Source organism: Erythranthe guttata, chromosome 11 (assembly GCF_056151865.1).
Source record: "Erythranthe guttata isolate IM_541 chromosome 11, IM_541, whole genome shotgun sequence".
NCBI lineage: Eukaryota > Viridiplantae > Streptophyta > Magnoliopsida > Lamiales > Phrymaceae > Erythranthe > Erythranthe guttata.
The window spans coordinates 13,495,284-13,512,519 of NC_142543.1; the positions used below are offsets into that span (position 1 = coordinate 13,495,284).

Sequence of the window (17,236 nt, forward strand, 5' to 3'; positions counted from 1 at the left end):
TCACTAACTTTGTAGCATTCAGCAGCAAAGTTCCTCTGGACAACTCAGAATCAACTGTTGCTTCAACTGTTGCAACAGACTGTGAAACAGAATCCAGGTATGAAAATATGTGTTCTGATTATGACAAAAATCTAAACGAAAATTCTTCTTTTGCAGAGGATCCAAACAGCAGCAGTGATGAGGAAGAACCAACCTTGGATGAAGTAAAGGAGGTATATGAAAAAATGTACCAAAAATGGCTCGACGTCGTTAAGGTAAATAACTTCCTGGAAAAGGAGAAGTTTGTGCTTATAGAGGAAAACAAGACACTAAAGGTAAGAATCTCTACTCTTGAGAAAAGGATCATATCTAGTGATCAAGAGAAAAATAGTTTGCAGGCTAAACTTACTCAAACTCAAGAAGCAATTGCAAAATTGAACTTGGGTAGAGGTAATCTAGATGAAATCTTAAGCAACAACAAGCCAAACTATAATCGTCTAGGCATAGGAGGGAGTCAGCTACCCAAAGTTGATCTAAAGCGAAAGGAAGATCAAAACAGAAAAATCAACTTTGTTAAACAAGCTTCTGTCTCACAAACAGTTGCAACTGTTGAAGCAACGAAACACAATTCAAAGAAAAGGTTTATTCCCACTTGTTTTTTCTGTCAAAATCCAGGTCACATACGTCCTAGATGCTTCAAATATTTAAAACTTGTGAAAAAGCTTGTGGCTCGTTCTCTTTACTCTGCTAGGGCTGATTATTTTCCTTCACCCTCTCAAAAACCCAAAAATAAAATCGATATTTCCAATAGACCTCAGCAAAAAATTTGGGTTGAAAAGTCCACGTTTAAATGCTTATCTGCGATTACTTCTTTAAAAGCAAGTACTACTAATGATTGGTATTTTGACAGTGGGTGTTCACGACATATGACCGGTGTTAAAGAGTTTCTGAAAAACTATCAACAAATCACCGGTGGAGCTGTTACCTTTGGAAACGGAAAAAATGGTGAAGTGCTAGGGAAAGGATCGCTAAATCATGAGAATCTCCCAAAGCTGAAGAATGTACTATTTGTAGAAGGACTCACGTCAAATCTGATAAGCATCAGCCAGTTATGTGATCAAGATCTTGAAGTCAGATTCAACAAATTCACATGTCGAGTATTAGACAAAGACGAGAATTGTGTTATTCAAGGAACTCGATCATCTGACAACTGCTATATTCTTGTCTCTGCTGGACTACTGGAAGAGGAACCAACAAAGGAATCGGAAAACAGCTCCAGTGTCGCACCAACAGTTCCAACAGTTGATGCAGCCTCTACCATTTCAGAAGAAAGTGACGTCAATTCTGAAACAGGAGACGAAGCTGAAGTCAGGCCTCTCGAATTGGATGATCAAACTCACAAGGAACCCTCAAGAAGAGTCAAGAAGAATCATCCAGTGGATCAAGTCATTGGTCCGGTAGAAGAAGGAATTCAAACCCGAGGCTTTAGCGATGCTGATTGGGCAGGTGATGCAGATGATCGAAAAAGCACAACTGGAGGATGCTTCTATCTTGGGAACAATCTCGTGTCCTGGTACAGCAAAAAACTCTTATGGATGAAACAAATGGTATGTGATTATGGTATTAGTCAAGATTTATTGCATATTTATTGTGACAATATGAGTGCAATTAATATTTCCAAGAATCCAGTACAGCACTCTCGAACTAAGCATATTGAAATCCGGTACCACTTCATTAGAAATCTGGTAGAGGAAGGAACTGTCTCATTAGAGTATGTCACAACAGAAAAACAACTTGCTGACATCTTTACTAAACCCCTTGATGCACATAGGTTCGATTCCTTGCGAAATTCGCTTGGAATCTGTATTGTTTGATCTGTGCAGCTGCATAAACTGTTGCAACTGTCTGTGTCCAGACTTGCAACTTTTAGGTTTTTATGGACACATCACACATACTGCATTTTGTTCATCTAAGTTATGCATTAGTCATGCTGCATGTGATGAAAACTCTTGTGTATTGGATACTATCTGTACTTTCAAACTTTGTGAGGTAAAACTTCATCAATCCCCGAATGATGGCTATAGAGGCTTTAGTTTATTTAATACTCTTCACAATCTCGTCATGGTTTAACACTTTCATAAGGAAAAGCTGCCTCTCCAAATGAGTGAAAGCTACTCTTGAATTTTTGTTTAAACTATATATAATAAATTGGTTTGTGAATAGTTCGAAGCCTTTTTGAGTTGAGTCAGTAAATCACGTGGCCGAAAGCTCCTACAAGGCTCAAATAGAAAGCCCAGGGGACTACACATTGCACGACCACTGTAAACTTTTATATGGTCAGTGAATAGTTCGAAGCCTTTTTGAGTTGAGCCGGTAAACCTCATGACCGAACCCTCACCATACGACTCAATTAGAAAGCCCAGGGAACTACACATTGCACGACCGCAACTATCTCGCTAATTAAATTGCTCTGTTCTTCATGAAAAAGCTACCATTAGTAGGGTGTGTATGCTACCTAATAAGAGCGTTTTTGTGCTTGATTTGAGAGTATTAAATTTATTGTTAGTCTTGTTAGTTTGTATTTCGGAGCTTGCTTTTTTGTTAAAATTGAAGATAAACCCCATGGGTTTGATAGTCCTAATAGTATCCTATTCACTCGTGTTTACTCACTCATACTCTCTTTCGTTTTCTCACGTTTATTTTTCTCGTCCTAGTAATTTAATTCTGCATATTAGGCATATATATATATATATATATATATAAAAAAAAAAAAAAAAAAAAAAAAAAAAAAAAAACGGGGTGGGTTCGTATATGTTTTGGCGGCAATCATTTTTTTGAAGTCACCCACTTTTCTGAACATTTTTTTCTTCTCGAAGTTTTCTTGAACTGTGATTGGGCTTCATATGTGAAGGTTGAGAGTTGCTGTACCTGAATTTAATTTTTATAAAATTGCTCTCCTTATTGGCAGAATAATACTTGCAATTTCTTCACTATAATCTTCCTAAATTGCTAAAATACCCCTGAGAAGACCAACAGTTACCTATGTTTATGCCCCTTTTCGTTTTTTTTCTCCAAATTGGTTTTCTTCTCTACTGCTCTCTTTTCCTTCTTTCTCCTTTGCAGCAAATCTCAAATCTGCACTCAAATCAAAGGAATCCAAGAGCACAGTTATGGGGAAACGAAAAAGCACCGGTGGATCGTCTTCTTCGTCCAAACGACGATCATCTCGACCAGCAACCGCGTCTTCGGCAGCTCCTCCGCCGCGACGCCGCTCCGATGACCGCCCTGCCTTCGAAGAGCCGTTGGATGCCGTGCCTCTTGCCTTTTGGGAGCCCCCACTCCTTCTCACGGCCGCCTCCGCTGAAAATTTTGGTCCCTAGGTTTTCTCCACCGCTGTCGCCGGCGGCCCAATCGTCACCACCACCGTGTGCACCGCCATCGCAACCACCCAAACCGGCCTCACCTGCACCCCGCCACCTCGCCGCTCTCGTCGACGCGTTACTCACTCTGCCTCGCCTTCCGCTACTCGCACCACCGCAGGTCACTCTGCACCGGATCCCGTGGTGCCTATCTCTGCTGTCGATGCTTTTAATTCTCGGTTCCTTCTCCGAGAGCATCAAACCCGGTGGCGTCTGTCAAGTGGTTCATAATTTTTATGCCAACCTACCTAGTGGGGTCTCTGATTGTCGAGGTCGTTTTTTTTTACAAAGAAGAAACTCGACTATTTTACTGCCCTTGCTCAGAAAGGGGGAGATTATTCTTGAGGGGGAGTTGACAACGAAGCATCAACCCAGGAGGAACCACATACAGGGGGAGCTGATGCAGCTGCTGGAACTACTACTGAACTGTTGTTGCTCCAACTGTTCCAACAGTTGATGGTACAACAGCTGAAGTTGATACGAATGATGACGAGGAGTTGATACGAATGATGACGAGGAGTTGTTCGTTGATGCTGAATATATTCTGGAGTAGTTTTTTTTGTGGTTGTCGAATTGATTTTCTGAACAACGGCCTCTAATAGTCTGCTAGGCTTAACTTTTTTCTTGTTTCGTTAACTGCTTTTTCCTTTAACTGTTCTAACAGTTACTCTATTATGCAGTCTAATGTTTTGTCAGGTATTTGATCAAGGGGGAGGACTTGATTATAATAAATAGATGACAAAGGGGGAGATTGTTAGAATCCGAGAGGATTCTATTTCGGTTTTTCAAGACGTGTACGAAAAACGTGTATAAAAACTAGGGAAGTTTCCTTAGTTCTTTAAACTCTTATTTTGTCATTAATTTATTTAATTACCTTAGTGTTTGATTAACAAGGAATTTATTTGGCTAAGACTTTCCTTGTTGTCATAATTCCTTGTTCCTTACGTGAAGAATTTATCTAACCTAATGGGCTCTAATTTTGTAGGGCTCTACTAATACAACTAAGGAAGTATAAGAAGAGCAGCATCAACGTCGTCATAGGTCGTCCCTTTTATTTTGAGAGAAAAACTTTTTCTGCTCTTGCGTTGCTGCACCTGAGTTGTGATCTTATTCGAGAAGAAAAACACAGCAAACGATTTGCTTCTTTCACGCGAAAAGAAGATCGGTTCTTCGGGAGAAGAACTCAGAAGATCTCGGGAGGAGGTCGATCCGCCGACTGAGGGACTCAGCGTTGAAGAAATTTCAACCGTGCGGAAAGGGACGTGCTGCAAAGTGAAGATTGACAATTCAGCGTAGGATACAAGAACGGCGTCGACAAAGAGGGAGTCTTTGCATTTTCGATTAAGTCCTATTACTGTATTCGTAAAACTAAAAATTAGTGAATTTCATTTGCAGGTCCCCGTGGATGTAGGGTACAATTGTATCCGAACCACTTTAAAATTTGTGTCTTTTTATTACTGTTCCATTAACTGTTGCAACTCTTCGTAAAACAGTAGAACAGTAGCTAAAACTGAATCTGGGATTTATCGGACACAAATTTATAATTAATTTGCACGAAATAATTCTAACATATATTAAAGGGATGAGCTTAGTGGCGAAAGAGATATAACCCCGGAACCTAGAATAATAAAGATGGTTGGTCAAGAACTTATGCGCAAAAAAACTCTTGTGAAATTAATGGGATTGATGTAGGAATGAGAATATATAAGAGCTAGGTTGTGTATTCATTTATAGAGTCAATTACTTATAAATTTATAATTAGGACTAAGAAGTTTTACATTATGAGCAAACAAAAGTCAATTACTCTCTTCATGCCAAAATATATGTTGCTTTGAGTTGTTGCGCATATATTAAGAAAATTAATAAATGCGCGTCGATTTTAGAGAAAAATATATAGAATGACTGAAATATTCATGTTATTAATGTTGTTTCCATTAATTTTCAATCAATTAATGAATAGTTTAAGGGTAAAATTGAGAAAATAGTAATTAATGCATCATTGAAATTCTAAAGTGACAGATAATTTGAAACAAGAAAAATTCCTCAAAGCGACAGTTAATTTGAAACGGAGGGAGTAATTGTTAATTGTAAGAGGTTTGTGTGTGTTTTGATGTTAGAAATACCATGATGTATTTTTCTTTTTAATTCATAAGTGCCATATGACGTTTGGGTGTGTTGAGAAGTCAAAAACCTTTCATTTCTTTTGTCTTCTTTAACCGATCAATTACTAAATAACCCAATTTAGTTTGCTTTGATTAAACACTAATCACTAAATAATAATTGACATTAAAATGGTACATAGTGAGTACGGTTTTCGTGTTCAATTAATGAGTTAAAATAGATATAACTATTTAATGAATAATTCAATTTACTTTTTTGTCATTCATATATTTCATGAAGGGATATTTTTGTAAACACAAAAAGGGAAGAAATCACCAACTACATTCACACTTTTATAAGTATTAAGTATAGAATAGATAGATTATATATATTGGGATAAATAAAATAATTGCAAAGTGTTAGTAGAAGCTAATTATGTCAGAGGAGTTCAATATTTAGGACAAGGTAATTGTTGTTTCTTCTGAATTAACAGATGGACTGTTGTTATAAACTCATAATCAAACTTTTGAAAATGTCTAAATTTGTTGATGAGGGTAAAAAGGTAACCTGGTATGTTATTGTTATCTAGGCCTTTATGACATTCAGATGCCAAACTTACGGTTGGACCTTTGGCTCTGTTGTGCCATTAATATTGGGTGCAAATTTAGACCGGATGGTCTGTTTTAATAGAAAAATCGGATGCCATAGAATGATTGACACGTGGATAGTTTAAATAAAAATATAATTAAGATTCTAATAATTGGAAAAAAAGAAACAGAAACAGAAAAAGAAAAAAGAAAACCCAGCATAACCCGTAACCCGTCTAACCCTAATTATAATAGCGTGATTTATTAAGAGTTATGACTTAAGAGTGCCACATGTCAAAAAATTAGTGGAATCCGATTTATATTAAATATCGACTGATCCGCTCAGAATTTAATCTCATTAATATTTAATATTTATTTTATTTAAATATAGAAAAAAGTGCAAAAAGTCAAATGGACCCAAATGAATGGAATGTCCCACCCACCGCCTAGTATAAAAGACTTTTTAGGGATTGTTTGCCGTCCTCAAAATTGATATTTTAATTTGTTGACCAACAATGCATTAATATTGCAATATTCGAATAATTTGATAATGTAAGTAATGCATGTTTGAATATTGCACATTGAATTAATGTTACTAATTCGAAACCCCCCCCTGAGTATTTGACAAATTGCAGTTCAAAGTGTTAATAAAAACTTGGTGATTTTTTTTGATAATTTGGCAACTTGGTGTTAGCTTTAATTTGCTTCTTGGAAGTTGACTCTCATTGTAGCATCTTGCTTTGACGATTTTTTTTATTGCAAAACTCACAACCAAATAATTTCTATTTATATACAAATTTACTACGAATTTGAATAAGTGTTTAAAAAGAAAAGAAACAAAACAAAGTTGGAGTTGACATTAAGTAAATAATCGTCTAGTGATTTTTATTTAATTTTATTGTTTGCTTGTAAAAGGGTGGAATGGGCTTCTTTTTTTTATTTTTTATTCTTTCTTATTAAAAGGAAATAAAAAAGGAAAGGAATGAGGATGCATAGAATGTGTACGGCCACGTAGACTCTGAAGTTGCCACGTGAGAAGAAGAGAACACGTGTTAGCCGTACGCATGTTGTGCCTCCATTCCATTACACAACAAGCATCCACACATTTGCATAATTAATTACATAAATGCCCTATTTATTTATTTACTCGTTTTATATAAGTGTAAATGACAAAGAGGAATATGATAAGGGACTTAATTGAATATTGGTTCACACAAAAAATAGTCTTTCAAATAAACCCATCCTCATGTCTTTAGTCTAAAATACCCTGTATAATATATTTTTTTATCAATTTCATCTATTATACTCTAACTTTCTCAATACTTGATATCGAATTTAAACAAACATATTACATTCACCCATATTTTAACAACTTTTTGAAAAAAAAAAATTTTGCAGAAAAAAAAAAATGTTCTGAAATTTTTTTTCCAGCATTCACCGGGCGGTTCTTCTGTGTTAACATTTTTGGAAAAAAAAAATTTCTGAATTTTTTTTCCGGGCGGTCTCCAGGTATTGACTTTTTTTTTTAATTTTGTTTTTTACAAGAAAAATTATTGTAATTAATATTACTGTCTTGGCTGCTAAATTACTGTCTCAAACAGTAATATTACTGTTTGGGACAGTAATATTACGAATATTACTTTCCCGGACAGTAATATTACGAATATTACTGTCCCAAACACTAATATTATTGCATGAGATAGTAATATTACGGTTGGAGACAGTAATATTACGGTCGAAGACAGCAAAATTGCAGGCCAGGACAATACATTTAATTAATACATTAAAATTACTGACTCAGACATTTAAATTACTGTTAGAAACAATATTTAGCAGTCAAGACAGTAATATTAATTAAAATTATTTTTTTAAGAAAAAAAGTCAATTAATAGTTAAATATTGTCTTCGACGGTTAAATTACTATTGGAGACAGTAATTTAGCTGCCAAGATAATAATATTAATTAAAATAATTTTTTTATAAAAAAAAAAGTCAATTTACAATTTAATTACTGCCTCCGACAGTTCAATTACTGGTGGAGACAATAATTTAGCAGTCAAGATAGTAGTATTAATTAAAATATTTTTTTAAGAAAAAAAGCAAAATAAAAAAAATAAAAAGAAAAGGTCAATGTTGGAGACCCGGCGGTCAACGGCGGTTGACCTACCGGAAAAAGAAAAGAAAAGAAAAAAGTCAACGTCGGAGACCGACGATTAACGGCGGCTGACCAGTAGTTTCTGGTAGTGGCGGATCAAAATTGGTTAATTGGTTAAATTGGGCAAAATTAAGGTATAAATCTGAAAATTAGAGTTGAATTGGATTTTAAGCAATTGAGGGTAATTTTAGTATACATAAAAAGGTTTTCTTAATTTGTAAATAAGTTTGAATGAGCTGGAAATATTTAAAACACAAAAAAATTGGATTTTTTTTTTTCTTCATTAAATGCCTTGTCATGGGCTTCTTTGCCATTAACCCTCTATATAATTATATAATTTCTGATAATTATGGTCATCAAGGGCCATTCCATGCCATTCCCACTTCATAATTAATGAATTAATTAATTATCTGCTTAATTCTTCATCATTAATTCATCCCTATAAATATGCCCCTCGATTTCATCTAAAATATTCACAACCAACAACAAATCATTATTTATAATCTTATTCATAATTGTACTCATCACATTAATTTGGATCACCATGACTTGTTCTAAATCCTCAATATTATTCATCGTCTTCATCATCCTTTCCCATTTTTCCGTTCAAGTGGTGTCGGTGGTTAAGGAATGCGGCGCCGAAGAAGATGACGGCTGCACAAACAAGAAGAAGGCTTTGCCGCTCAAAATAATCGCCATCGTAACAATCCTAATCAGCAGCATAATCGGAGTCTGCTTGCCACTTGTCACCCAGTCAATTCCGGCTCTCAGCCCGGAGCGAAGCCTCTTCGTCATAGTCAAAGCCTTCGCCTCCGGGATTATTCTAGCGACGGGTTTCATGCACGTGTTGCCCGATTCTTTCGACATGTTGTCCTCCACCTGTTTGGAAGATAACCCGTGGCACAAATTCCCATTCACCGGATTCGTGGCTATGATCTCTGCAATCATTACTCTCATAATCGACTCTATGGCAACAAGCTTCTACTCTAAGAAACACAATTCTGGAGTTGTCAAGCCGGAGTCCGGCGGGGAACCGGTGGAGCTGGCGGTGGTGGAAGCTGGCGGCGGTGGCCATTCTCATTTCCACGGCCACAACCACGGAGCCAAGTTGGAAGTACAGGGTGCCCAACTTCTGCGTTACCGAGTCATTGCCATGGTTAGTATATGTCTATACTAATATAATTGATTAATATTAATTTGGAGTACTATATTTTCACCCAATCTGAATTAAAGAATAGTTATAAAAAAAGAACATATATCGATCGACTAATTGATGAAGAGTGTGTATTAATATAATATTATATTGGCAGGTTTTGGAGCTGGGAATAATAGTACACTCAATAGTGATTGGGTTGTCACTTGGCGCATCTAACAACACATGCTCGATCAAAGGACTTATCGCTGCACTCTGCTTCCATCAAATGTTTGAAGGAATGGGACTCGGTGGCTGCATTCTCCAGGCGGAATACAAGTTCATAAAGAAGGCAGCAATGGCATTCTTCTTCAGTGTGACAACTCCATTTGGAATAGCATTGGGATTGGCATTGGCAAGCACATACAAGGAGAACAGCCCTCGATCGTTGATCACCGTTGGATTGCTTAACGCATCATCTGCAGGGTTGTTGATCTATATGGCTTTGGTCGATCTATTGGCTGCTGATTTTATGGGGCCAAAATTGCAGGGAAGTATCAAACTCCAAGTCAAGTCTTACATAGCTGTTCTACTGGGTGCCGGTGGGATGTCACTCATGGCTAAATGGGCTTAATTAATGATTTTATGTGTTTTGCTAGTTTGTTTAATTCAGATATATGTGCTTCGTGTGATGTTCTTCTTGATTAAGATTCCCTAGATTTCATTGATTCCACTGCAAATGTAAATTTAACTCTTCATGATTATGAAAAAAAAAAAAAAAGGTAACTTCCGGTTCTTGCATGTATATATACTGGAATTTTAGTTGTACGCTATTATTTTTCATCAAGTCGTGATCATCATTTGATCATAAAGCTTATAAGTTCAGCTTTCTATTTCTCGTAATGTAATCGGTTATATATGTTGTGACCGTCTCTAATTTAGATTCCTTACAAATATTATTATTCGTCGATATGTACTCATTATAAAAAATAATCATTTTTAGATATATATTTTTTTAAATACAAATATAAAATATCTATCCAAAGGAAGATAGGCAGACCTCCAACCTATATAATATAAATTCAAGTTGAATATTTCATACCACAACCAAAAGTGACCATACCACAATCCATTTGCCAACATTTCGTAATTAATTCATAATAAAAATAATGTTATCAATAGCCACAAAACAAATTCAAGTTGGCAAATGTATGGACGTACATGTATGTAGTCAACTGTATGTAGTCAACGTGCAACCTCCAAAGATATTTAATTTAAGCTTAAACACGAATTATTTAATCATATCTAACCCCAGTTATTGCAAAGTCAAAAAACTAATTAGCTTGATAATTATTATTATTAAAGCAAATATTATTGCTTTATTCATTGTTATTTGCACTGGGGATTTTAGTTGCTACCTCTCTTTGTTTATGTATGAAAAAATAAAGTCAGGATGATTAATTGAATTGAATTTAGGGGTTTTTGTGCATAAGTCCCCAACATTTAGGGGCTATATCTCTTTCACCAATAAATCCATTACTTTAATATTTATTATAAATAAAAGAAACATTCATGTATATGCCAATATTACCCTCAACCATTTATATATAATTCTTAATTGTAACCCCAATTTAATCAATTTTGTCCACAAAAATCCAATTTTGACCACAAAAATTCAATTTCGCCTTTTTTTGGAGCATACTTTAATATGCTCCAATTTCATTCTTAACTTAATTTAATCTCAATTTGACCCCAAATTTCACAAATTATTCAATTTTGTCCCAAAACTTAAAAAAAAAATTCAAAAAAAAATTTTGCCGCCGGAATCCGGCGTTGACTTTTCAATTTATTTATTTATTTTTTTTCTTTCTTTCAGATTTTTTCGGCGTTGATTTTTTTAGTGTTTTTTTAAGTTTTTTTTTTAACGCCCGCCGCTAGACGTTGACCGTAATTGTGTTGTCACTGACAGTAAATTAATGTAATTATACTGTCAATGACAGTTAATTAACGTAATTGTACTGCCGTTGACAATACATTTATGTAATTATTCTGCCGTTGGCAGTAAATTAACGTAATATTATTATTTTTTATTTTTTGTTATTTGTTTTATTTTGTTTGGTTTGTTGACAAGTCAACGTAATTATAATACTGTCGTTAACAGTAAAATAACTGTAAACACAATAATATTACTGTCAACAACATCAATATTATTATTTTTTTGGGTTTTTTGTTTTGTTTGAGTTATCTACGGAGTAACGTAATAATATTACTGTCTATTATTGTAATATTACTGTAAACACAATAATATTACTGTAGTTGACGGTAATATTACTGTTGTAATAGTAATATCGTTGTCAACCACATCAATATTATTATTTTTTTTTTTGATTTTTTTGTTTGTTTGAATTATTCACTGAGTAACGTAACAATATTACTGTCTATTATTGTAATTTTACTGTGGTTGACGGTAATATTACTGTTGTTATAGTAATATTACTGTCACTCACTGTAATATTAATTCTTTTGGCTTTTTATTATGTTTACATTTGTTGAACGGTCAACATTGTAAGATTACTCTATTACACAATAATAATGAGTTTTGTTGTGCTAACACTACCAAAAAACAAGGCTTTTGTGACAGAAATTTAGTGACAAACCTAATCCGTCATAATGAGTGACCAAATTAGTGACCAATTTGTGACTGATTTGAAACAAAAAATAATACAATTTATTGTGACGGGTACGTGATGAATTATGTGACTAATTGCGTGACGACGAATATTCGATCACATTTCGGTCACAGATTTTGAGACGGAAATTTTTTCTGTGATAATAGCCGTCACAAATGGTTTATGGATTTACACTTTAATAAGTATCAGTCTCAGATCGGTCACCAAGTTCTTCTCGTCATAAATGCGTCACATATAATTCGATCACAGATCCGTCATAATTGAAGTCAAGTCACAAATCCATCACATTGTACTTTTCGTCGCAGACGCGTCACATATAATTCGGTCGCAAATTCGTCACATTCTAAATCCCGCCACTAACCCGTCATAATGTCCATTTTGTCACAAATGTGTCACATATAATTCGATCACAAATCGGTCATTTCTAAGTTCCACCATTAATCCGTCACAATGTACTTTTCGTCACATATGTGTCATGTATTATTCGGTCGCAAGTCCGTTACATTTTAATGTTCCGCCATTAATCCGGCACAAAATCAAATTCGTCACAAATGTGAATTACACTAATTTTATTAAACTCTCTTGTACTAGTGTATAAAAAATATATTGTTTAAATCAATATATATATATATATATATATATATATATATATATATATATATATATATATATATATATATATATATATATATATATATATATAGAATACACTCTTACATCTCACACTCAAAATCTATTACTTTTTGAACTCTAATTAGTATTAACTAATGCTTAACTTTTTCTTGTATTATACAAATGTTTTGAAATTATTTTAATTTTTTAAAAATACTGATAACTAATGTTATAGTTGATACAATTATTATTTAATTTTATAACTTATTAGTTCAAAGATATTAACCAGTAAAGAATATAATTATAACTTTGTTATTTGATTTATATACATAATTTTTTAAACGAATAAACTAAAGAAAAATGATAGAAAAAAATTAACAAATTAATTTAACTGTTATATTTTTGCCAAACACACACTTAATTTAAATAATAGTAATAATAATATATTTCTATTTTTTTAATGAAATGCGAATGTGGTGTTTTTGTTTTAATTTTTGATTACTTGGTGTTTTGATTGATTTAACAAAAAGAAATTAATAATATATATACCCTAATATATATGTAAATAATAAATATAAACTTACCATAACTTAAATATAATAACCTATCAAACACACAAACAAACGGGGGTTTCATTATTTTCCCCCAAAACCGCCGCTCACATCTTACGACTTCAATCCCCGGCGAGCAGCTTAACCCCATGGGTAAGAGAGATTCACTTCACCGGAGAGAGAATCTAATCCACTAAAGATGGAGAAACCACGGCGACAGAGAAGCAGGGACGAAGAAAAGGGGATAGATCTACCCTCTCCTTCAGCGATGACAGTCGTTTTCTTACCCGAAGTTGCAGGTGCAGTTTACCTCTTTATCTTTTTAATCCAATTTCAGAATGAGGTTTGTAGCTGAGATTGATTTCAATGTGCAATTTCTAGTTGAATGGGTTTTATTTTTTATGTACATATTAACCCCTCTAGATGGTTGATTATTAGCACTATCTATTAAATAAGTAGTTATATTATTTTAGATTCTCGCAATTTGGAAGCTTATAATTACTCCCCAAAGTAATGAAGTTCAAACAAGAATTGATCCAATTATGGGACTTGTAGATGCTGTAGTAATATAGAGACAATAAATAAGAAGATTTGTAGAACAAATTCTCTATTCGTGTAACCCGTGTCCTAATAAATTAATGCATAAATCCTAAATTAAGTGTTGTTCTTGGCAGGAAAAAAAATGTAATAGAGAGGCCTCAGATGATCATCTTCCATTAATAGAAGAAGCCAGCATGTATATATGCTTATTGTTCCGTTGCACTTCTCACTTTTTAATTTCTTTCTTTCTATTTTGTATCGAAAATTGTGGGACTGCTGTGCAATTCCTTACTGCTAGTAAACTGAAAATTATTATCATGTCGGTGGTTTGAGCATATATATTACCGGACATTGTATATGATGAGAAGGTTGTGTTCTGTCAAGTGTTCATGTCAAGTGTTCTTCATTTTATTTGTTTTTTATGGTCTGAAAGAATTTAGAATTCAGATTGTTTAGTTTATTACTCTGAAATGGTGGTTTTCACTTCGATCTATGGCTTGTTGAATAGGAGTTGAAATTTCATTTTGTTTTGATTAGAAGTTGTAAATTTGTAATGTCACTTGAAATCCTTTCTATAATTCTTGTCTAATTTGGTTTCTTCTTTCGCTAATACCTAAAATTCTTAATCGTGATTATTTTTCATGTGGTTATCACAGGATGTCAGCTGTTAGGGGAGCGGTGTACAACGAAAGGTCTAGAGCGATGTGATATGTATGAAGCTACAAATACATCATTGAAATAAGATCTGTGTCGTTGGTTGTGATGTATTGTGCATTTTTGGGAGCTATTAAGGTTTATCTGAGTTATGTTTGCAATGACTGTAGATGTGAACATTGAAATATATCTGAAGGGATGTAATGTTGATATTAAGACATATTTATGTGTAATTATTTTTGTTGATATTGTTATGAATGATTTATTTTGGAGATTTATAGAATTTGAAATATTTTAATAGCAGGTTAAGAAATTCATATATAAAATTGAATAAAAGATAATTTTTACATAATAACTTTTGACGGAATGTTTGTGGCAGAGGGTTAGTGACGAATTGCGGACAACAACAATTGTTTGTGACGACATCCGTCACATATATTAGAGAGAATATTTTGTTGATTAATGACAAATTACTGATAAACAAATATTGTGTGACAGAATCCGTCACATACTTAAGCGACAAATTATTGACAGGAAATATTGTTTTGCGACGGAATCCGTCACAAATTTTATGGGAATATTTAGTTCATTAGTGGCGAACTATTGACAAACAAAAAATGTTTTTGATAGAATCCGTCATAGATTTTAGGGACCTTGGATATGGTATTTGTGACAGAATTATTTTTGTTTGTGACCAACTATTCCGTGATAAACAATGTGACGGAATTAAAATATTCGTCACAATTGCAGTTTGTGACGAGGGTTTTTCTGACAAACGTATTTTGTCATGACTCCGTCACTAAAGCTTATTTATGACAGATTTTGATCAATTTTTTGACAAAATTGGTTGTCACTGAAGCCTTGTTTTTTGGTAGTGTAATATTACTGTGCTAGAGATTAATATAGCAATATTACTGTGTTAAACTGTAGTTTAGTTAATTTTACTGTGTTTAACAGTAATATAGTTAATATTACTGTCAATCACAGCAATATTGTTGTTTAAACGAAAAAAAAAAGTTACAGAAAGAAAGAAAAGGAAAAAAAAAAAAAAAAAAAAATCGAAAAAGTCGACGCCGGAACTCGGCGAAAAAAATCCGGAAGAAAAAAAAATTTGAAAAGTCAACGCCGGAATCCGGCGGTGAAAATAGTTTTTTGAAAAAAAAATAGTTTTTTGAAAAAAAAAAGTTTTGGGTAAAAATTGAATAATTTGTGAAATTTGGGGTCCAATTGAGGTTAAATTAAGTTGAGGATGAAATTAGAGTATATTAAAGTATATGGGGTTATTTTAGTTCTTTACAAAAGTTTGAACCATGTGTGGACTTATTGATAAAGTAGATTTTTGTATGGATCTCTTTATGAATAAATACACATTAATGGGCTTATTTGTAATCACCCATTAAATTTATAAATGAAAATAAAACGAGCTGAGCCAATTTAGATATATTTCGCATGTGTAACAAAAATATTATAACAATTAATCATTTCCACACAAAAAGAAAAAGAAAATTGACAGCATTAGATATGGCCAGAAATGAATAGCACAAAAAATTATGTGCGTGAGAAAATCATTAATCTCTAGTACCGGATATATATCAAGAGAAAATGAATAAATAAATAAATATTGTTTTAATTGCGTAGCCAGACAACAATATTTTAATTGGATAATATTTTATTTTTAACAAACTTGGAAAAGTCAAAATTCCTTAAATGATTGGAATGTCCCATAGCACGAGTTGACTCTTGAGTCTTGAGTACTTGAGCGGCATGAATACAGCCATTCATTCGCCTTTTTCTTTTTCTTTTTTTATGTTCACGAAAATTCAATTGTTTATTGGTTGGAGTTTTTAAATAGAATAATACCATACTATACTATACTATCGAAATTTAATTGGCGAGAGTTTACTTATTTTTGTCCTTTTATCCAAAGACTTGTAATAATTACTACTTTTTTCTTCAATTGCCCGAGTTGGAAGTTGTCTTCATTTTGGACCTTGCAAAGTCTATATTCGTGATTTTGACGTTTCATTTAATAAAAACTTCACAGACAAATGATACCTATACTTATATATATAAATTAAGAGAAAATTGCAAACACCACCCTGTGTAATCATTAATTGCTAAAAAGGTCTTTGTGTTATAAAATTAACAAAAATCCCCCTATGATTAAAAGTCAAAGGAGAAAAAGTCCATTAAAACTGCTCGTGGTACTCACGCGCGGGTTGTGCGGTTCTTTTTGAAAATTTTGGGGTATAATAACATAAACACCCTTTTATACATATAAATAAAAAATTGTATGTTAAATTTGATGAAATTATAAATAATTCAAATTCAAAGGACCAAATAACAATTTTTAAAATCTTAAATCCTAATCATCTTCTTCTCCCTCTCACCCTCTCAACGCCCCCCTTGGGAAAAAAAAATCCAGCACCTAATTCTCTTCTTCCCCAAATTTTTTGGATCTCAAAACAGCAAAGGCAACAACCACGGTCACTACTGCCGCCCGGAGCCGCCCCTAATTCTCTTAAATCCTCTAGCTCTGTCGAAGCCGGCAACCACACAAAACAGTGGAGGAGAAGAGCAAGGTATCTGAGCTAATAAAAAAATTATATAGGGAGGTTTTTGCTAATTTTTATAACACAAGGACTTTTGTAGCAATTGAGGATTACATAGGGGTAGTTTTTGCAATTTACTCGTAAATTAATAACAAATTTAAATGAATACTAAAAGTCAGTAAAGGGGTGCGCGACCGCACACTTTTAAGTATTTTCAACTATTTGTAAAACAATAACTTAAACCAATAAATAAGTAGTACTTGTCA

At 33.5% G+C, this 17,236-nt stretch overlaps 1 protein-coding gene and 1 long non-coding RNA gene across 2 annotated transcripts; both read left to right on the plus strand.

Annotated features, from left to right (window-relative positions):
• The first annotated feature begins 8,718 nt into the window (after window positions 1-8,718).
• LOC105971132 (putative zinc transporter 10) lies at window positions 8,719-10,243 on the plus strand. Its single transcript, XM_012995976.2, has 2 exons — window positions 8,719-9,395; window positions 9,550-10,243. The coding sequence occupies exons 1-2, from the start codon at window positions 8,784-8,786 to the stop codon at window positions 10,003-10,005; spliced, it is 1,068 nt and encodes a 355-aa protein (XP_012851430.1). The 5' UTR covers window positions 8,719-8,783; the 3' UTR covers window positions 10,006-10,243.
• Window positions 10,244-13,255: 3,012 nt separating this feature from the next.
• LOC148767028 (uncharacterized) lies at window positions 13,256-14,690 on the plus strand. Its single transcript, XR_016034271.1, has 2 exons — window positions 13,256-13,523; window positions 14,421-14,690. It is a non-coding gene; the product is annotated as an uncharacterized LOC148767028 (long non-coding RNA).
• Window positions 14,691-17,236: the final 2,546 nt, after the last annotated feature.